Consider the following 22,709-nt stretch of genomic DNA (forward strand, 5'->3'; position numbering starts at 1 on the left):
GATGCAACATTTGAAACCAGTAAGATTAGAGATATGATCTACAGCTGATTCATATGAAATAATCCTTTGTTATCAAAAGATATAAATTATATCACGATGATTGCAGATATAAATGATCATTAATACAATTTAAAGCGAGCATTGCCTGATCGGGGGTTTATCCAGCGCACACCAAGGTTTGCAGTGTACCTCCAATCCTGTTTATGTTGTTATTAGTTCATGTAAATCTGTGTAGTCTCTCCTACGTGTTTTAAACATGTTGATTTTTAAATTGCTGTGTGAAGCAGTCACTTATTCTCAGAGCTGCAGCAGACTGAAAATGACAAATTGCTTTAATCCACCACCGAAGAGCAACTTAGAAGATGAAGCTGATTATATTCAATATTTTTCCATTTGTCCACAAAAGGTTAAAAACCCAGAATTGCTTAATCCCACAGACGTATTTCCCTGAAGCCTCATCTCTCGTGCACTGGAGCTGCATCGTTGTCCAAATACTATTAAAAACAAATCAGTGAGCAGCAGAGAGATGCACTGGATGTTTCTTCATCAGCACAAACACGGTGTTGTGGAGTTCATTCTGAGTCCTGGACACACGTCATTAACAGTTCTGTAAATTATGCACCAAATTAATCTGCGGCAGAAAAGACTGGCCCCAACAAACGCATTGTTTACCCCTGTTGGTGAAATGTTAATTTAAACCACAGTGTCCAGTGGAATTAGAAAAACCCTCAGATGTTTTTAAAAAGGTAAAAGAAAAAGCCTTTATGACCTGAAGATGCGAAAATTATGATACGTTTGTTTTGTTATTTTAATCTTTATGACCCTAAGAAAAACAATATTACACTGGATTGACAAGTGAGCATTTTACATCTGTTGTTGTTTCCCTTTAAATCCCAGTGACGCTCACCTGCTCGGCCTCTGGTTGCTTTTTACTGTCCGGGGCCGATTCCTCCGTCTGGTTCTTGAAGCAGTCGCCTCCGGTCTGTGGAAGCAGAGGGAGAATAACTCAGTGAGCAGTGGAGGGGAAACATGAAACGGGGAACTGGGTTTATTCAGAGGAAACGTGAGATGAACAGAGCCAGACGATAAATAGACTCGAATCAGTGACATTAACGTGCCCTTTCGGTTTTCACATGAAAGTCACAGAGCGTTTCATCGACGGCTTCTGCATCTGTGGAATCATCCAATTAACTTTCTCATTGGAATTGAGATTTGATGACAGTAATCAACCAGAAAATTGCCGATCAAATGAGTGATAATCGCTCAAATAATTTACTCAACAGAAATACCACAAACATTTGTTGGTTTGCTGCTTTTCTAGTTTGTTTGATTCTATGCACCGTTTTAAATTGAAAGCCGCTCGGTTTTTTGGATCCTGGTTCGATAAAAAAACAATTTCCAGATGTTTCCTTGGGCCCTAAAAAGATGAGACGGACGTTTTTTCAACATTTCATGACCTTTATAGACAAAATGATAAATCCTGAAACAATCAATACTTAAAATAATCATAAGTCGCAGCCTTACAGGACGTTGTTCCCATCACAGAACTGCACAAGCGATGTGAGTCATTTCTCTGAGCGATAAACCCAAAGCCCTTTGTCAGTGGTAATGAGTTATTTTTTTAAACACAAAACACTGTCACATTAATGTCCATTAATTACTCCTCTCCAGCTTTATCAGGTCCTTTGTGGATGAAGTGTTTGGAAGCACCTGCTCTACACTGAGTGTTTGGACGTGTCTCACCACAAGTGGGACGAGTGAGGAGTGGAGGACGAGCCTGTGAAATGCTTTTATTGAAATGTAAGGAGTTCAGGAGTTCAGTGAAAGACCCACTATCTTCTAGCTAAGTCTTCAGTGTGAAATGGAGAATCTGACTCTAGTCCGATGTGTTTATCAGTTTCAGTTCTGATCAGCGGTTATGGAAACATGAACACGTCGATATTCCCCCTTCAGCCTCACGTGTTGACGAGCATCAAATTCCATCCGTCTCCATTCAAGCAGAATCAAGTTTGAAGAGACTGAAGTCAAATAAATCAAAACATCTCCCCGGCCTTCGAGCTGCCATCAACAATCTACTGACCTCGTTCACCGGCGTGTTTGTGACCTTGAAAGTAAAGAAACAAAACAAAAATCATACTGGCTTCAGGAAACGTGTCCTTTGCTATTTTTAGATTTACCCACATTTTAAAATAATGCATTTACTTGCTATTTCAATTGTTATAAAAGTGATGTATATATTTCTTAGTGGATTTCAGGGTTTGGGAATTGGGTTAATTTACAGATTTCCTACAGCACTGCAATTAAATTAGAGCCTTGAAAGTTGATGCAAACAATTTCTACAACACAGCTTTTGTTGATGACTTACTAACCCTCTGCACAAAGGCAGCGTGGGAACAAACTGTTACTACACCCCCCCCACCGTGCATCATAAAGGAAAACAGCCGGCTGCAGGGAGAACACACAGACTGGTCGGTCCGAGGTTCTTCCTCCAGCAACGTACTGAACAGAAACATGAAGAGAAAAGAACAAGATGGAGGCTTCACACGATGCAGGAACAGAACAACACAAGGAAAATAATTCATTGTGTTTCACTCTTGCTACTTTTAAGTTGGATAAAAAGGTTGTCGTTACACGTGCATGGTTCTAAAAAGCTTGTAAAAGACAAATACAATTGCATGTTGACAAATTACTGTGATAATGGCAGATATTACAATTTTATTATGTTATCTTTACTATCTTTTTTATTGCACCCCAGTTAAATACTGCAACTTTGACTTTTAATCCCAGTATTTGTTGATCCAACGTGAAATCACCAACAATGCATCAAAAGGTTATTTAAGGACCAACACACTCACCCGTGTCCTGATGGGTGAAGGTGTGTTTGCTTTTCAAACACAGTGAGTGCTCTGAATGGAAAACGACATCTGTCTGACACTCGCAGAAGGAACCCGGGTTTCACTCGGTACAAAAGGACCCCGAGACATTGAATTATGTAAATTCAAGATGGAAAGATTGAGGTGTTTTAAAACCTTTGACCGGCGGCGTATATATTTCAACCTGTTAAGTATGAGCTTTGTCTATGAAAAGCAAATCGTGCAGTAGATTGCCCGTGAAACCTTTCACATTTCATTTTCAAACCGCACCACAGGCCGGGGGACCGCACACACACACACACACACACACACACACACACACACACACACACACACTGTCGCTCCTCATTTCCTGGTGGCGCCTGCAGGGAGGAGGGGACGAGAGGCGGCGGCGTCCACGAGCAAACACAACATCTGAGTCTCTGTTTCAAACGTGTCTCCTCTTATCTGCATCACACGGTTTCTCACTCTCGCTGAAGGAATTTTAAAACCCTGCTAAAATTACATGTTCAAATCTTTGGACACGGCTGAACATTGTTCTTGGCACAGTTTCATTAAGGAACGATCGCTTTGACAAAGTTTCCACAGACGGTAATTTCCTTCTTCCGGGTGGCCAGCCTGTGGTCTGTCAACTTATCCCGTAATACTTCTTGATAATCGCTTGTCAAAAAATCCTTATGGAGCACGTTTGCTTCCCTGCTTCTGTCAAAGCCTCTTTACCTTCTGGGTAAGTGAGTGATCACGGCTGCCTGGGTCCTGGAGGAGAAAGGCTGCAGACCTGAGTAGCTCTGTTTTCCTCTTTTCCCCGTTAATCACTGTTTTCAACGTGTCAGTGGGAGACTCGCCTCCTTCACATGTTCCAGAAGCTCCTCAGGTTAAAGCTGTGTTTGCTCTGGTCGAGTGCAGATGTGACTCAAAGGCTCCTTGAGGAGAGTTGGAAGGTGCAAAGTTTGTCTTTTACTGAGATTTAACAGCGATTTATTTAAAACGTTCACTTGGACCGAAGGATGAACTGAAAAGCTTTTGGTGGTCAAATGTCAAAGGTCAGGGTCACTCACACAACCTTGTTTTTGGCTTAAGAAATTCAACACAAACCAGACGAGCACAAATCAAAACACAACAGTCCTCTTAAATTCATTCAAGTTAAAATCTAGATCCATTAATTGTTCCCTGGGAGAATTAAAGTTAAAAACATTCCTGGATCCACACGAAGACAATGAGTTCTTCCCTGACACGTCCAACAAATTCTTTCAACTAAGTGATATTAAAATGCTGATAAATAACACACAAAAGGAATCTAACTGGCAGAGGTAATAATCTACTAGTCATTTTACATAAAAAGGTCAAAGGTCAACCGCACATTGACGACATTTTGTTCTGCAAATAGACATTGCTTGAATTCCTCACATTACAAGACGGGATTGACCTGGATGTAAATGTACGTGTTTGGTGTAGCTGTAAAAACTGTGAGGTGGTATAATCCTGTATATTTATATTCTCTTCACGATCGATGGAAAATGGCAAAATGTGTTGAGAGGTTGAGAAGTTGACATACATTTTTTTCCGACAAGCCGTTAAAAAACCAAAGACATTTCATTTGCTCGGATAAAAAAGAGAAGATTCTTCTGAAAAGAGTTTGATCGTTTTTTTTTTCTGTTGATGAAATCCTGTCAGTGTCTGAAATGGCACAAATAACCTGTGTTACATTTATCGAGGACGAGTTCTTTATCTTTACGTCTTTTGTCTCAAAATTCAAACCTACAAAATGTATTATGAAGGAAGCAGCAAATCCTCAGATATAAAGAAGTTATAGAAATGAGGAATGCTTTCAGTGCGACAGTAAAAACCCTTTGGTAACTTGCTATAACAACTATATTCAATTCAAAAACTATAAAAACCATTCACTTTAAGAATCCTCCGACTAGAACCTGTTACAGTTGTTGCATTAACTCTTCCAGCTAATGAATCTCTTGGAGACACTTGTAGTGTTGGACTCCTTCTGAGGGACTTGAGCATGAATTCAGTGAACAGATGAACGTCATGGATCCGGGCCCCCGAGGTCACACAGGCCATTACGATTTAATTAGTGGGAACACTCACCTTTTCCATCTGGCACGCTTTCACTCCGACAGCCTCTCTCCTCGTTACTCCCACGTTCACGGGTGATTTACTGTCGGGGACGATTCTCTGGACTCTGGAGATGTCCTGTAAAAGAAAGAACAACAGACATTTGAACTTTGGGTTGAAACTACAACGTGTAAATGTCTCGTTGATGCAGCCGTGGAAAATCTATTAAATCAGTTCGGACTCAAATGTTTAATAACTGCTTGTTTTATTATCTCAACTAACTCAGCTCATTTATTTGTAGTAAATAAGTTAGTGGTGGAATCACAACCTCCAAACAGGCAGGAAGGAAAAAAGAGGAGCGGCTGCAAACTAAAAAGAGAATTATTGAGATATTAGAGCTTGGAGGTGAACGTACTAGAAATAATGAACCTTCACACATGATGCAAAAAGATGAAAAACTTTCCTTAATATCAACATTTCTGCTTAAATTGTGTTTTTATTTGATCTAAAAGAGTTAAAAATCAGACTCCACGTCCACAGCAGCTGCTTCTAAACTCTGGTTTACAAAGTAGGCGTAGAAAAGAGCACACTATTCTCGTCTGATACTTGATACTGAGAATATATATTTTGTGAGGAACAAATTGCGACTGCATTCCAAATCCCCAAAGATATATACTTTTCTTATATGTGACTGCCAGGAGCTTTTTAATCATCTGCCAGGTTCCTGTCTGTCCACGTCACACGTTAACAGAACAGAACCTGTGTCTCGATACCAGGTAACTCATAGCGTGCAGGATTAACGGTTGAAAGTCTGGCAGCACTCTGACAGAGAAGCAGCAAAACGCAGTCAAAGTGAGACGTCTATTAGCGGCAAGTTTGCAGGTTTCAGATACAGGAAGGGGTGGAGTCTGACTGAATCAGGCTCCACCCCCTGGACCTCTAAATATGGTTACTCCTGGATTCAAAGAACCAAGATGGCGCTGGACAAGAAGCCAAACTTGAGGCTTGTAAATGGCGGATTACAAACTGATGAGCGACGTCATGGTGGGTTGATAATTGGGGTTAATTACAGTGAATGACCTCATTCTAAGTTAATCCATCTAGAAGCTCTGCAACAAACTGTCTCTGTACTTTTTGCACTTTTATCACTTTTATCACTACGTTTACACTTTAGACAAACTTATGCTTTTGTACTTGAATCTATATGTTTACTTAGTATTAGGAAATGTCTTGTCTTATCTGTTGTGCCTGTGCACTTTATATGTTTCACCGTGGGAGAGTGGGAAACGTCCTATCGATTCCTTGTATGTCTTGAACATGTGAAGAAATTGACAATAAAGCTACTTTATCTTTATCTTTTAGCTGAAAGACCGATTTGTGCATGACGTGCATCCCGAGTCATATGATTTATGATTTATGAAACAAGGACATCGGCTGAAACCTCAGTTTACACAAAGGGAATCTACGTCTAATTAGAGAGATATTAAAAACAATAGAAGCCCGATCCCGAGCCCCATCATCATTGTGTTTGTTGTCCTGCTCAGATTCTGTTCTGAAACTAAACTGAGCTGAAGAGTTGTTTGTGCACCGACCAGCAGGTCCCAGAGGTCCCACCTTCAAACCCGCCTGTGACTGATGTCTGAATAAAGATGCACAGATCACCTCGGAGTGAGAAGTGAGTCCAGGAAGCAGCTTTGGGATTTTTCTCCCGCGCTGCAAGTGATGAGCAACGATGTTTGAGTAAAGTGACCCGCCGCAGACAGCAGTGAAAAGCAATGTGGTGATGGTGGGAGGTAAACAAGACGGACGCTCAGAGATGAACCTGTTCTCTCTGGAGCTGGACGAGCCGTCTCCACCACAACCACCTGAAATGATGTCCACATGAAAAACAGGGCTCTCGCTGGGTTGATGCACTTAAAGCCAGTGGTGTGAGAAATGCTCCCTGCTAGAGGCCAAGGAAGTGGTAAATAAGAACCGTCGGCTGTTTGCATGCCAGGCTTCAGACGACCTGGTGTGAATACTGATGAGTGACGCTACCACCAAGTTGAACCCTAAATGGAAACTCACCATATGCACAGATAAATTCCCCCCCGTGGCTTTATGTACACAAGGAAACAATCATAGGAGTAAATATTCATGTTTCTCATCATCTTCATCGAGTCTCTAATGCTTTTAAATCAAATTCATAGCCTGTGTCATATTTCTGAAATGTGTTCGGAACATTCACCTCAGTGCTGGCGGCGAGATAAACATATTATCTCTTTAGAAAATGTTTATTTCAAACCTTGACTTCTTCAGAAACAACCGGTCATAGCTGAATAAAACTTTAAACATCCAATATCTGAGCTGTCATTCATATATCAAAGACCTTTACTTTGAAAGGCGTTCTGAAAAGTGATTTAAAACACTGTTTGGTTCCGGACGAGCGGCTCGAACACAGAGGAAAACATTTGTTTAGTAATAAGTCCTCATTAGAGTGACCAGGACCTTTGTTATGAAATGTAATTATAAGTTAATGGGGTGTTTGAAGGTCTTCAGTAGGAACCAATGAGCGACAGACGGAGGAGGGGACGACAGACAGGGACGGACACGCTGTTGATTTGAGTCGAGAAATTAAAACAATCAGACTGAAGTTTAAAACACGAGTCGAGTTGTTGGTCTTCATTTGCAACTGCTTTGCATTAGCAAACACTAACAAGGAAACACAACATCTGCTGCACAAATTTCTGCGTGTCTATAATTTTGAATTGCAAATTAACATATATGATTTGCCTGCGGACTCACTGACAGTCCTTTGAATCAGTTCCCTCTAAACTCTGCGGCACAATGTCCTCGGCTAAAGGAAAATGTTTTCACCCACGTAGACGTGAGAACTGTTCACTGATCCGGTGTCAGTTCGTCACACAGTCAGCGACTCGCACTGTGGAACAATCTGTGCAGGTTTAACCTCGCTGCTGATCTGCAGCTCCGCGGCTCACGCAGGCAGGAAGACAGAAATACAACATTAGTAAAAGGCCAACCTGTCAATTGACACGTGTTCTGAAATATCTCGACATTTATAAACCGTGCAGGAAATCTACATGTTTGACTTTTCCAACATTTACTCAGTTTTTATCCTTCATGCACATTAACTTATTAAACGCACCTAGTGTTTGAAAGTGTTCTGATTCTTTATTCGAGTAAAATTACCACGAGAACAAAGTAGAAATACTCAATTACAAGTCCTGCATTTAAAATCAGACTAGAATATAATCACTATAATTTACTTTGGATAGTGACAATGTACTTTAGTCGTTGTACAGTAAGTTGCTATTTCATATTAACCCCAGAGAAGCATATTTCTTTGGGAGGTACATTTTCAATCCCCAGGGAATAATGTATTTATCTTGATCGGGAAAATTTGAATCAGGTTAAGGGGATGAAATCTACGAGTGTGATCAGTGGATCCAAATAAAGATCCAGGTCAAGCTAATTTAAATGGGCTCTCACAGGGGAGTGTCCTTTTCGTAGCTGCTGCATGTTAACACACTGGAAACCTGTAACTATCACCAATATGTCAAAGAGTCTGGAATCAAGAGTTAACATGTATCTGCAATAGCTTCAGAATTTAAAAGGGACTGTCGGGCCTTGGTGGATGTGTTCACAGAGTTCAGGTTCCCTCCGTATAAAGTCACATGAGAAGGAAACAAAATGTAAGATAGAAACCTGGAAATTGATTTGAAAACTATTTGATTAGATGAAATTAGTTGCACTTGACGTATGGAGCAACCTTTGGATTTTGTCTCGTCTGCAACAAACAGTGAACGATTAACACGTCTGTTTTTTTCCAGGAGATGTTTCCTGAAAGATGAATGTGTCTGCAGCCGGCGGGGATGTGGTACCTTCCCAATCTGGGTCAGAAATGTTCTCCTCTGAGCATAAACCGAGACAGTTGAACACAAGCACCCCGTCACTGTCGGAGCCCATTCTTCCTCCGTCAGCTCAGGCAGCGTCTTCCCGGGGCAGGTGGAGGGGAAGCGGCTCTGCTCGTGGATGTGGTCGCTTGTGGGCGAAAACGCTTCATCCATTATTTCCCAACGTTTGACAGCCTCCGTCAGAATCAGCAGAATTTTACAGTGGAGCGATGGAAGAGGGGGGGAAGCGTTTAACATGAGAACCTGGATAAAGTGCTTCAACCGAGAACAGTTACTATCAGGGAATGTTCTGTTTGATTGTTCACTACATTTAGATGGACAGGGAAATAAAGATGGGAACGATGATGGGCTTCTCTTCTTTAAATAACCATTTCCTGCCTTATCGTGTTACCTGTAACTGGCAGACTATGAAAGTTTAATATCTAGGAGCTTTATTCCGGAACCATTACTTAAGTGGACTTCTTGGTAAAGGTATTGAAGCGAATGTTCCTCTACGCTCCAACGTCAGCTGATAAATATCTTTGCTTTTCTTGGCTCCGTCATCCACCTCCTATCTCCTCCCTGCATGGCAGAGATGAATTTCCCCGTCGCTTTATGTACACGAGGAAACAATCATAAAAGTAAATATTAAGTGCTGAGAGCGGGGGCAATGAAATGCCCGATTCCTCCGCCCGACACAGGGCTCCGGGCCTCTCAGACATCATCTCCCATTACTTTGATGAAAATTGCATGCTATCGGAAACCACGAGAATTGGCTCCCTACCCCGAGACGGTTAAATATGAAGCAACTTCCACTCCTATCTTGCTGATCTGTGCATCCTCACGCTAATGAATCTTTCACCGGCTAGAAAAACAGTGTGTGTGTGTGTGTGTGTGAGGGGGGGGGGGGGGCTGCGAGGGTCCAGTGCTTAAGGCCCATTACCCTAGAGCTTGAATCTCCGAGCGGTGTCGGCGAGTGCTCGAGCAAAACCTCCCTGCACACATTCCCACTTTGGATTTAAGAAGAAAAAACAAAGCCGACTTCAATCTAAGTGTCCTCATGAAACTCAACGTGGATAAATGTTTGTCTCGTGTGTGTGTGTGTGGGGGGGGGGGGGGGTAACACAGCTGCTGCTACGTGTTGAAATAATTGCCTTTTGATCACCAACAGCAATTAGCGGCAGATTAGCCGTGCGTTTGTAGAAATATTAGCATGTCTTAACTACATGCGTTCGCTCACACTAATATGTCAAAAAACCGCACACAACAGAAAGGGAGATAAAGGATGTAATAACATGGCTGAGCTCCTTTGTGCCGTTAATGAGCGTAATGAGGAACAGCACGGGGTCATCAGAGAGCCGGGTCCCTGACATTTGCCTCCCTGTCAGTCGAGCGTTACCCCACCACTCGGCTGTTTGGCTCCATCACGCACAGTAAGGACGATTGTGTTTTTTTTTTCTCCCCCCGACTTAATTTGAGGTAGATTTGGCAGTGATGTACAGGAGATGTTACCCAGCTCCACAGGCACTGGCCCAGTGGACAGATGGAGCATCCCAGTAATCTTTTTCCAGTGCCGGTGAGCTCAGATTCATCACACGGCCCCGTCAAACTGTAACCTGCCTACAGGAGATAAGCTACTGCTCACCAGTGGACTGCTGCTGTTTGTATGCTAATGCAATGGGAAGAAATAACTTCATTAGCATAAAACAATTAATAAGAAAACAACCTGCACCTATTTTTGCTTATTTTACACACATGCTTTAATTTGATTGGCTTGTTTTAATCCAACGTGGATGAGAGAATTAAAAAACTGCAATCTGATGTAATGCTGCAAAAAATAGAGTTTAAATGTGGAAAGAAAGCTAAAAACAAACCTCATATAAACCAAATGACTCGTATAAGCAGGTTTTTAAATGCTAATAAATGGTAATTGACTCCTTCCTCATTTCAGGTAGAGGAGTTTGTCTTTCTTTCTAGTAGAGCTGAACAATACATCTTCAATTCATCAACATGTTTTCCTTATATCGTGGAGCCCTGGTCGGCAGGTGTTAGTGGGTTTTAGAGAATATTGTTTTGTACGATGCTCCAGCCGAGGAACAGTCATGGCACTGGTTGGTTCAGTGGCAGTGAAGCAGAATAATAAATAGATAAATAAAAAACAACATAAGTGGTGTGTCAAATGTGTGAGGCAGCCGTGAAACAGAGGCCCAGTAAGTTGTGACTGCAGCGAGGGGAGAAAAGCCTCTTGAAGACAGAATTGCTCTCCAGGATCACGGCAGATAAGGCCCAGTAGAGCTGTGGCCGACTCGATGGTTCCAGAGTGACAGAGCGACCGAGTGTCAGAAATCAGAACTAACAGGATCTGTGATTGAGGCTGACGTCCCCGCTCGGTGGGGGGGGGGGGGGGGGAGAGAAACAACGTTGGTCCTGTGAAGTAAATCCTCGAGAAAACTAAAGTGATGTTCTGCTCCAGCTCTGCAGAGAAACAGAAATACTCGTGGACTTGTTATGAATCAGAGTGTATCGGGTTTTTAGTTTTTTTTTATAATTAAAAGGGTATTGACCAGATAAATCCTTGACACATGACTTTATTCTCAAAATGTGAAAGTGCTGTACAAGTAAAACAAGAAGCACTATCGACACTGACGGCCCTAATCCTGTTTTTTACAGTGAATCCTCTCGGCAGTCACCTTTTTTTTTTATTCTTGAAAGGGATTAAATCCTGATCCCTCAGTCGAGTCTACTGCGACCTTGACTTTGACAAGCCCGAGACAAAGGCTGTGTCACATTGAATTAATAATTTCACAGGGAACCAGATTTAACTCCCTACGCACCAAAAAACTCCCATAATGCCCTGAAGCAATTGGGCTTTACTTCCAGAGCTACAGAGTACAAAGACTGACATCAATTACCACGACTGCTGCTCGATTTAGATGCGCTATTATTCTGAAAAACCTCTGGATTGGTGTTCGCCCAACTGTTATGTTTGGTCGTGATTATTTCTTTGGGCTGTTTCTCTCTAGAAAGAGACGCTGAGGGCATCAATCTGACAAGTAGCCACTTGAATAGAACGTAACAATCAGCAAACACTTAAACTCAGAACACAGACATTATGCTGTGTTCGCTCCAATGAGCGGTGAGGTGAAGAGTTTGGCACCGAGTTATTTTCCCATGACGTCGCCATGCCGGGAGTTAGAGCGTGAAATGAATTTTAATTTGAGAGAGTTTACGCAGAGAGGAGAGGAAAAATAGTTTTTTTCCTCGAAAAATGCAAAAACAGCAGCCGGCTTATCTTATCTGGAAAGTCAGCGGGAAAATTATACTTCTCCGCAGACAGACGGAGGCAAATCCCGAATCCCACTTACTTTCCGTTTTTCACTTGACAAAACAAACTTATCTCTTATTTCCCCCCTCAGACACTGGAGCTGCTGAGTTTAAACTGAGGTCAACTAACAACTGACCAGACACTGTGAGGAGAACTCGGGGCTACAGGCCTCTTCACTGCAGACACCCAGGAGGGTTTCAAGGGATTCTGGTGGCTCCGGGCTAACAGGTGCCTCGGGGGCCCCACACCGAAACTAAACTGAACCTCCCCCCCGACACATTATACATTAAAGTTATTCCCTTCTTCAACTAAACCTGTGAAACTCTGAGGTTATGGCACAAAGATTGTGGCAAGGGACTTGATAAGGGCTCAATGTTGGATAAGTATAAAAACGGGGCCTCCAGTGGATGTCTTCTGAAATATAACAGATATGGACGAGGCAGAAGAAACAGAGCAGTACCACTGGAAACTGTCGGGGGGCAGTGTTGACAATATTTCAAGTGAGATGATCAAAGGACACGAAGAAGACATTTTTGCAATAGACAGAAACTTAGTTATGTTATCACAACCTCGTCCACTGTGGCAAAGTTTGTTGTTGTCAGAAAGTCTCGACTCTGCGTTGACCTCTAGTGGATGTACTGCTTAATAACCAGCATGATTAGAACGAGTATTTCACGCACTACGGACAATATTTGGGCCATGAATAAACAATTGGTAAACAATTAATGAGCCCTCTTCCACTGCCCTGTTTTATTTCAGGTGTTGCTGGACATGTGGGTGCACGTCAACTAACTGGATAACTTTAGATCATCATGTTCCACGTCTGTTCTACACTGTGGCTCTTTGGCATCGTGGGTTTCTGATAAGTTTCACTCAAAAGGAAAAGAGCTGTTGTTATTAATCTGCTCCTGGAACGTGGACAATTCAGAATGTGGCTCACGGTTCTGATATGAATCACAAGAAGGCAGGAATGGGATGCATGTTGCATTAGGAGTTCTGTGTTAGTTCATCCAGGGCCACAGTGAACAAGGCCTTTGACAGACATGTGCAGCACAACATGTTTTGTTGTAATTTCCTTATAATTGCAGCTGCTTTTAGTCATTTTGGTCTGAATGTAATTGCAGCAGTGGAGGACAACATGTGGTGGAGTTGTGCCAGTAATTGTAAAGAGAAAAACATGCAGGTTGATAAGAGAACATTTCTGTGTTAAAAACTGAACCCATTCAAATACAAACCCACCGGTTAAACCTCCAACAGTATTTTCAATACATTCTCAAGGTCTGTTTAGTGAAATATGAACAATATAAACTGTTAATCTTTGCAGAGCACACGTTGAAGTCTTTAGACCTAAGGCCTCGTGTTGGCTCAAGGACAGCAGGACCTCCTCTGTACAGTAAACCAAGCTCACCTCAATTATTCCATATAAACAGGTTGAATTTTTATACAACACTGCAGGTCTTTTCTCTTTGAATAAACATTAAATCACAGTGAGGAGCGGTGAACACTGGGTTACCTTGGCGTGCGGCTGCTGATAGGTGACTCTGGAGCTGTTGATGAGCGATGAGTATCTGAACAAGTGGGTGGGGGCGGCGGGGAATCTGTGGCTGCCGCTGGGCTGGTTGTGCAGGACGGCGGAGAAGCAGATGTGAACTGTGTCCTTCAGCGCCTTCAGCTGGGACTCCTGTCCCCAAACAAGATCACACACACACACAAGAAGATTCCTGAGCGGCTGCATCACTCCCTCCATCCACAGGAGAGGTTCACTTTAAAGCATTAAAGCCACGGGGAGGCGTCGTTAGGCGACACATGAAGTGGAACTCACCAGAGATCATTTACCTTTAATCAATAATGATGATAATGGACAGAGCGGTTGGTTTGATTACTTTATAACAGCCTCTGATGTCAAAGCTCCAGCAGCAGAACGACCCCCGTTTTGCCTGATCAGCACTTTTCTCCCCGTGCATTTTTAACTCATCCACCTCGCTCCCAGTGACAGTGTCTCAATAACCACACGTTTAAAAACAACATTAGACCTCATGCATAAAGCTGAGGCCATTCTTCAATCTGCGGAAGCAAAACATTTTGAGAATTAAGCCTCTTTAATGAGGAATTTGTCAATACCGAGGATGGAAACCTCTATTTTTTTTACTTTTACACTTCACGTCCATCCTCGGACACCTGCTCTCTGAAGCTGTTTCGAGGACATGACTTCTCTGGAGTTTACTTTTCAACTCAGCGGAGATTCTGCGCTCAGACCCGTGCACGGAACCACAGGAATCTCCGGAGGGTTCAGGTGATGTCCTGTTGTGATGTGATGTTTAGATTTAGCTTCGTGAAATCATATGTTTTTGTTTTGGAGTTTGTTCGCAGTTCAGAAACTGTCTGAAATCAGCTTTCCACAGGGATTTATTCTGACTAATATTACTACACATACTTCATTAAATAATTTAGATACCATTTCTCTATTCAGGCTTTAAATGGGTCGGACAAGAGAGGGGACATTAGATAAAGGTTAAACATCAAATAAGTAAATAAAGCAGTGAAAACAACAATGGGGAGAATAAACTATCTTGTAATATTTCCCTGTTATTCACCTTATCCAGGGCCGTCTTCTCCAGCTCCTCCTTGGCGATGGTTAACTTGTGCTCCAGGTCCATCAGCTGCTGCCCCTGCACAAAGACAGGACTTTTGAAACGGCCGGAGCTTCTTTGTTCCGTGCAAACAAAGCACGTCTCCGCTTCCAGAGCTCAACTCAGCAGTGCTATCAATAACACAAATCCATAGCACAAAGGAATGAGAATCTGTAATACCACACACACACACACATAAACACACACACCCTGATACAAATCGATCCAGCATCGAAACTCATTGTCGTTGATATGCATTTAACACTGAGTCTGAAAGTACTTGGATCTCATAACCCTCCATAATCATGAAGCTGCAATTCAATCATTTAATCATTAGTTTAATTTTGGCTCCAAACTGCTCTGCTGAATGATACCTATCTATTTCCTGGAGCAGAGGAAGTGCAGAGGGTATTCAGATACCAATCTGTTCCCATCAGACGCCCTAAAACCATCAAACCCTTTAATGAACATCATTGCTGGAGTTTAATCCCTGAGCCCAAAATGGCCCTTTTTCCAGTGAACGAGCCGATGGACAGAAACAGTGAAGAGATCAGCAGGGGGCGCCCTGCTGGGGGGGGGGGGGGGGGTCTTCTATTATTGATAAATTCATCATCCAGAAGAAAGGGGAAAAGTTGTATGGGGATCATTTGCATGCAGTCGGTGTAAAAGTGTCCTCGCTGATGGACTTTGAGCCATGAACTTTTATTAGGTGTCTTTTACTGGCCTCTCAAAATGATGGACTGCACGGACTCTCATTCTGAAACAGCCAAGGTCGACTAACTCAGCAAACAAGGGACAACAAGGAAAAGTGCTTGGGCTGTTTTGGGTTCGTTTAATAGACGTATGTTCGACCTGAGTGAGTTGGGGGACACAGCGGGGGGGGGGGGGGTGGTTGCATGTTTGTCGGATTCATCTGGATTCCTGTCAGCAAGGTGGTGATTTCAGTGATGAACATGTCTGTGATGATGTGTGTGTGTGTGTGTTTCGGTGACGGATGAACGGAGCGGTGAAAGTCAAGGGCGGGGCGACCTTCAGCTCTCCGGGTTTTTAAAAGACGCCCGAGAATCAGATCTTCCTTTTTTCCTTTACAGCGAGTTTTAGGACAAAGTGGTTTGTAGCTGTTGGGCTGCGCTCGAGATCCTGAGGAAATAATAAAAGTTTGAAGAACAGATCTTCAGTCGTGGATGTGGAGGCTTGGATAAAATCTTTTTGAGCCAAATGGTGAATGAGCGGGAATAATTATTCCCTTATAGACATTTGAATTATTTTGAACATAAAGGATATTTAAAGGCACAGATAAAAAAGGCTTTTTACAGTCCGATTCTTTTAAGACGCCGGGGACATGATTAGATGTTTGCTATAAAATAACTGGCAGCGGACTTTTCATTTCATGCACCACATGCTTGGAATGAGGAGGACATCGGACCGAGCTTGGAATGTGAACCTTCTCTTAATAAAAGGGCCCGACTGTGAGGGAGAGCGGGTCGTCCACTCATCGGAGGGACGGTGACTCGATTCCTGACTCGTCTTCTGAAGTGTCAATGGGCAAGACACTAAACCACAGTTTACCCCTGGTGGCTGTGTGTGTGAATCCTTTGCATTTGTTATTTCTATATTTCCCTTTAATTGTTTGTATTCTTTTTTATTGTCATTTTGGAGCAGTATCTTATACAAACATTTCCTTTGGGATCAATAAAGTTCTATCTCATCTCATCTTAGATGCATGGCTGACAAAGCACTAGATATACCAGCTCTGTGTGAATATGTGTAAACAGGTGAATGTACGTCTGTGCTAATCTGTCCCTCATTGTATTTAGATAAGAACCTGTTTTTCATTTAAGTGTTTACCACCTTTCTTGACTCCCTGGCAGAATAGACTCTGTTTACTTCCTGGTTGAATGAGGGATAAATAAGAAAATAACTAACTGCTCATACAGCACTTTCTGCTGCCCTAAACATTTCTCTATGTTTATGTGATGGCGCCGGGAAGAAATATTGCAAAACAACACCAAGTGCTGAGTTTAGGAAAAATGTGGACCAGTGAATAATCTGAATAATGACTCCGGGCTGGACTGGTGCACACAGGAATAGAAAAGCCTGCTCTCAGTGTGTCTTCAAAAGGATGTGAGGACTGTGTTAGTGTGTAGCAGTAACTCCCTTTGGGATTAATAAAGCACTGCATCTATCCATCCATCCAGCACACATCATCAGTGGGTAGTACTCTGAAGACACTGACCCAGAAAGCCTGACTTTCAGGGTCAGTGCCTCTGAGTGCCGGGCTCCAGGTTTCTGTGCGGAGTCCATTAGGGAGGGGGGGGGGGGGGGGGGGGGGGGGCAGTGGGTTACCGGCCACTCTGCCAGTCCAGGCATGCAACTACATCAGGCCATTCATTTTTTTTCCTTTCTCTTCTGTTGTCTTTGTGTCCTAAGCTGGCGGAGAAACAGCTCGAGGGGTAAATTTGAAAGTGGACTGACGGAGAGAAGAAGAAATACAGAAAGCTTGAATGCCAGAAACGATGTCTCTCAGGGAAACACAGGGAGGGAACGGCCGGTTCCTCCGACGTTATTTTAATCTGAAGGGCTGAGCAAGTGAAGGGGAACCTGCCTCTGCGTGGTGTTTACAGTTCTGAGGCTGATTCACAAAGTTCTGAGACATATTGATGGAAAACTCTCCATTGTAAATCCATTTTGTAAATCCACATTAATGTGTTTTGTCAAAACACCTCCCTCTATTATCTTTAAAGCTCCACCAGTCCACCAGGAGGATGAAAATAATTTGGTTTTGAGGTTTCCAGATTTCGTTTTGTTCCCTCGTCTGTCGCCCGGCGTGTTGTGTTGAATTGTGTGTGTGTGTGTGTGTGACATTCTGCTGCGAAATGCACTTTGCCACGGTACAACAGCCCAATTCAATCGGCTCCCGGTCAAGGTGCCTTGACTGACATCCCCCCTGAGAGGCTGGTGACATTTCCCCAACTTGAGTGACTCTTCTCCACTTCCTGCCCCCCCCCCCCCCCCCCCCCCCCCCTCTGGGCTTTCGATCACAGCACATGAGGAATACAGATTTGTTTCCAGGCTCGAGGGATCAGTGGGGATCGGGGACATGATGCGTTTCCCTCTGACCTTTCCCTCAGAGAGGAACACTGACTGTCCTCCCTCCCAAGTTGACTTGCTTTTGTCCAACAGAGACGTAATGTGATCAAATCAGAATCGTCCTCCTGTAACGCCAGAATCTCCGAGACCTTAATGTCCCGAACGTCCACGTGAAAGGTTCGGTGACTTTGTTGTTGTTGTGACTGATGCAATTTGGGGACAAGGATTTAAGAGAAGTGACACCGAGCAAACAAGTCAATGCATCCATCATTCGCAGGCTAGAAATAGAACAAGGGGACAGGACATCCGGGGATAATACATGCAGGCATTAGGAGCCGCATAGAATCAAGTCTGGACGGGGACAAGTCCTTTTTTAAATTCATTTACGTCTGACGGAGCTTTGGGGACTTTTAGGGAACTTTTAGGGACGTCAAAAGTCAACTGACATTTTAGCGCCGCACACAGGTCTGAAAGGTCGGCCTGACCTGAGCTCTCAGATCTGAGACCAGTTAGTCCTCGCTGCACAAGGGGGCAGAGGACGGGACCAAGACTAAGTGTCGGCCACTTAACTTCGCAGGCGTCTGCCTCCTGGACGGGGCTTTGTAATTGCATCCTGAATTAATTGGAGTGCCTTGTGTAACTGGATCATCCTCTCAAGGTGTTCTGAAGTACCTGTTTACCGCTGGTCTGGAGCTAGTATAATACAATACCCCCCCCCCCCCCCCCCCCCCCCCTCCCCCTGCTTTGTTTGTGCTTACCTTAAAAATTAAATCCTTCTTCCCGTACCGCAGTTCCTTCAGTTGAGCCTGGATCTTTTTGGACTGCAAGAAGAAGATAAGGGGGAAAAAAAAAAAATAAGTGTTAGCTTATTCAAATGGAGAAATTGGTTTTAGATCACGTAGCAGGATTCTGCCGGCTGCAGCAGAAGAAGCCTTTGTGAGTGTTCCCTGGGCAGAGCTCCGGCTTAGAGGGAGGCCCCCCCCCCCGCTGAGAGGAAGAAAATATCAAATCTCCCCTTCACTGAACTGCATAGTCCACACAATGATGCAGTCATGCACTGACTTCTTGCCCACTGTCTAAACCTCTGAGTTCTCACTCCCACTACACACATTACCACGGCCATCACCGCACAAGCAGATTACAGCCGGCGCCCACCTGCCATCGGGAAGCAGCAGCACACACACACACACACACACACACACACACACATTTCTTTTATTTAATGCCGCCCTCGTACGTGGTGCACAGTGGCCGGCTCTGGCTCGGCTGCTCCAGATCAGTGGGTGCGTGGAGCACAGAGCTTCTCCCACAGAGCTCCCCCACACACAGCCGTGCTCCGAGCCGCTCATCATGGGAGCTGCAGCTCTGAAGCCTCCACCCGGGACTCAGCAGCCGCTCACAGGGTTTCACGCTGCGTCATCATTGAGACTCGATGTTCTCGTAGATAATTCACACTGTGGGCATTGTGCAGTCTGTGAGTGTTTAGGATGCAAGTAAAAGTGCACTCGCTCCACTTGAAACCCATCAATCAATCAATGTGTGTGTAGCTTGTTGCCCATCGAGCTGCAGAGGCTCAATATCTTGTGACGTCTTTTCTGTATCAGGGGAATTCAATAAACATTCGAGAGACATGTCCTCGAGCCAAGGTCCTGAACGTCATAATTATAATGCTTCCTTGTGATGTACTGTATATTAAAATATCATCTTATTGATATATTATTTATACATTTTTTTATTTTCACAATATTTATTATTCATTTTCACACTGAAGAAAATGGATTATACATAAGTACATAAATGATATACTTAATTTCACTTAAATTAAGTTTCCCTTATTCTTATTGTTGCTACCCCCATTTCCACTTAGCAGGACTAATTGTCAACTACTTATCTTACAGCTGAACATCTTTAATACTTCTTTCCTTCTCTTATCCCACTCTTCTTCTTCTGTTGTTCAGTGAAAGAAGCTGTAGCTTTAGATCCAGCTTGTCCTGCCAGGACCTGAGTTCAGAGTTCACAATTTGATTGACGTCTTCTGAGATGGTTTACGATGCATCCAGTTGGTCTGGGAGTTTCCTGAGCCACTGAACCAGTGTTGTGACGGCTAAAAAAGCTGTGCAGGTCAAAATAGAAATGTTTTTGGGGGAAATTATCAATGATTTATAGGTTAAAGGTCGGGTTCCGGCTCCAGATCCGGACTGTAACCTCTGGTCTATATCAATTCCTCCTTTTTGGTCCCTGTCTTTTTTATGCACATTTCAATTTGCAAATACACACAGGAAAGACATTTGAACATATTTTCAAATTGCAAAATACACGATTGAAGTGGAAAACAAACATTATGGGATAAATACGCTAGAAACAAGCACGTTTCTTCATTTGTTTGAAGGTTTGAGGGTCAATACATCTATACTCTTTATATATATTTCTTTCTGTCTCAAAATCTTTACAAATCTCTCTTTCTACCTTTGTACTTTCTTTCCAACAGCAGTAAAAAAGTGCCACGAGGTCTAATCCTGCACTAAAAACCCTCTGAAGCCAGAGCTGAGGGACAATTTCCCCTCAGAGGGTTCTCTGTGCTTTACGAGCTCCTGTGTACCAGTTTCCCAAATTCATATTTTTCTAAATTAGATTCTTTATCTTATTATTGCTCTTCCCAGGATACAGCCGTGAGCCCACACTCATCTCTGTCTTCTGTAACTAGATTCAAAAATTACATCCTAGGGCTCCTCATAAACAACTGTAAGGTTAAGAAAAAGCTCATTTAAACACTCACGCTCACTGCAACGTATCTAATTTGGGATCTTTACGTCTGCTTTCCTGTGGCCCGGCTCTTAAAATGAAATGTGAACTCATACAAAGAAAATTAATTTGTTGAGTGCAGCTTTTGAGATACTTGCTGGTAATAGAATGAGTCATAAATGAATGAGTCATAAAGAGGACACGGAGTCGAACCCCTGTGTGGCGTGAACTTATAAAAGCAAATATCTGCATCTATAGATGTGCTGAGCTCTTGGAATTGCCAAAGCATTGGTCTATTATTTACTGAGAATGAATCATGTGAGCTGTCTGCTCGGCCCAGGAGAAAACCAGTAGCACCTCTCTGCTGCTGCTGCTCCCGATGGTTCAGACCCTGCAAGAGTGAGACCTGCATTTTAAATAGTTACAAACCAAAGGGATGCAGTATTTTAAAACACCAATCTCCAGATTTCCATGAAAAGTATCGCTGACAGTCATCGTCTCTGTGGGGACGATGTCTACAGCTGTCAATGACACAGTTGAAAACGCCTGCATAAGCATGTTTTTGACACTTTTGTGTTCTGCCAGGTTTATATTTATTTATTATTCATGACAAGACCAGAAAAGAGATGCTCCACTCCGAGAGATTCTGGATGGACTCTTTTCATATCGTGATGTATTTGGGAACCTGCTCCCTGATTCATTCCCTCTGGTCTAACTAAAAAAAATGTGTTTGCCAACTTTGTAAACTAACTTAAAGTGATACAGTATTATGCAGCGAGAATGTTTAGTTCATGAAACATATTTATCATTTCTTTATCACAAATTTATATAATACTAACTTATTTATAAAGAATAAATGTGTCCGACAAAAAATCTCTTTCGCTACTGTGTTGTTTTGGTTTGCTCCAAATCCTGCAGAAAAGAAAACATCTGATGTAGCAGCGGAAAGCCCCTGATAGGCCTGAAGTTTCCTTATTGCTTATGTGCACACCAGAAATCTGCAGGGCTCCTTTCCCTTTGACACTTGCACTTGAGGTGATGTGACTCGGTGCCGCTGTCGCTACACAACCATTCTGCCAGAAATAGGCAAAAAATGAAGAAGAAACACAAACAGGTTTTTGGCACCGGTTTGATTCCTCCACTGCCTTCCTGCCTGTGTGCACTTCTTTGCCTTGACCACCTGGACGCAGAGTTTATTATTTATTTTTTTTCCTGCATCTCCCTCCAGGAGCAACCTCTGAATCTCTATGTCCACTAATTAATAAGCTCTGTTGCCCTATGGCCACGCAGCACGCAGCAAATTAAAAACATTCCGAGGTGCATGACTTGTCGAAGCGATGTCCTGATGTCGTTTGACGTTGTTTCTTGAGCGCGCCACGATGCACAAGGTCAGTAATGATGAGCACAAACCAGCTTAATGAAGCTGCTTTGACTGTTTGTCTCTCGGTGCTGGGTGAGCGGCACAAAGTGGGTTTATTAGTGGAACCATCTGCTGGGCTCTAAAACCAGAATAATGAGCTTAAAGGGGCTGAAGAAGCTCCATGTAGCGCAGAGAGGTGCTGCGACGCTGCCTTGTTATTGTTTATGAATTCACTGAAGGCTTCTTCTATTGTTTTTTTCTGTCTTCTAATTATATGTAATTTGCATTTGGAAACTCCTGTAACCAGAATGTGAAGCACCTTCATCATCCACTCGCCAAAGTCAGTTATTGGAAAAAATCCCTCAAACGGAAATTTACCTTTTTTAATCTGACAGCAGCCATATTATATTTTTTCTTCATAAATCACATTTCTCTCAGTTTTTTCTCCGGCTCATTTCTCACCTTTTCCTCAGGCTACTTGCATTTTTTTATGTGTCCAATTTACAAGCCCTATTGTTTGATGCAGATTCGTTTTTTTGGAGAAATTGATTTTCCTTTGCACTCTCATTTTCCGACAGTATCGATAACTCTGAGGTAAAGCTGAGGTGCCAGCGTCGGGCTGTGCATCAAACTGGTTTTGTCTGTATATGACACCGTGTGTAAGCAGGTGGAGATCCAGATGTTTCTGTGTATTTCACTTCCTTTCTCATGTTTTGATCATAGTAAATT

General features: G+C 43.0%; 1 protein-coding gene across 1 annotated transcript in view; it reads right to left on the bottom strand.

The window, feature by feature from the left end:
* Window positions 1-22,709, bottom strand: part of luzp2 (leucine zipper protein 2) — a 144,026-nt gene that overhangs the window by 5,858 nt on the left and 115,459 nt on the right. The window contains exons 7-11 of the mRNA XM_053422666.1: window positions 18,637-18,699; window positions 14,753-14,827; window positions 13,672-13,839; window positions 4,974-5,078; window positions 908-982 (exon numbers count right to left, since the gene is read on the bottom strand). Of these exons, the coding sequence (XP_053278641.1) occupies window positions 908-982; window positions 4,974-5,078; window positions 13,672-13,839; window positions 14,753-14,827; window positions 18,637-18,699 (486 nt within the window). The remainder of the gene's footprint in view (window positions 1-907; window positions 983-4,973; window positions 5,079-13,671; window positions 13,840-14,752; window positions 14,828-18,636; window positions 18,700-22,709) is intronic.

The sequence above is a fragment of the Pleuronectes platessa genome, chromosome 1 (genome assembly GCF_947347685.1).
Source record: "Pleuronectes platessa chromosome 1, fPlePla1.1, whole genome shotgun sequence".
Lineage (NCBI taxonomy): Eukaryota > Metazoa > Chordata > Actinopteri > Pleuronectiformes > Pleuronectidae > Pleuronectes > Pleuronectes platessa.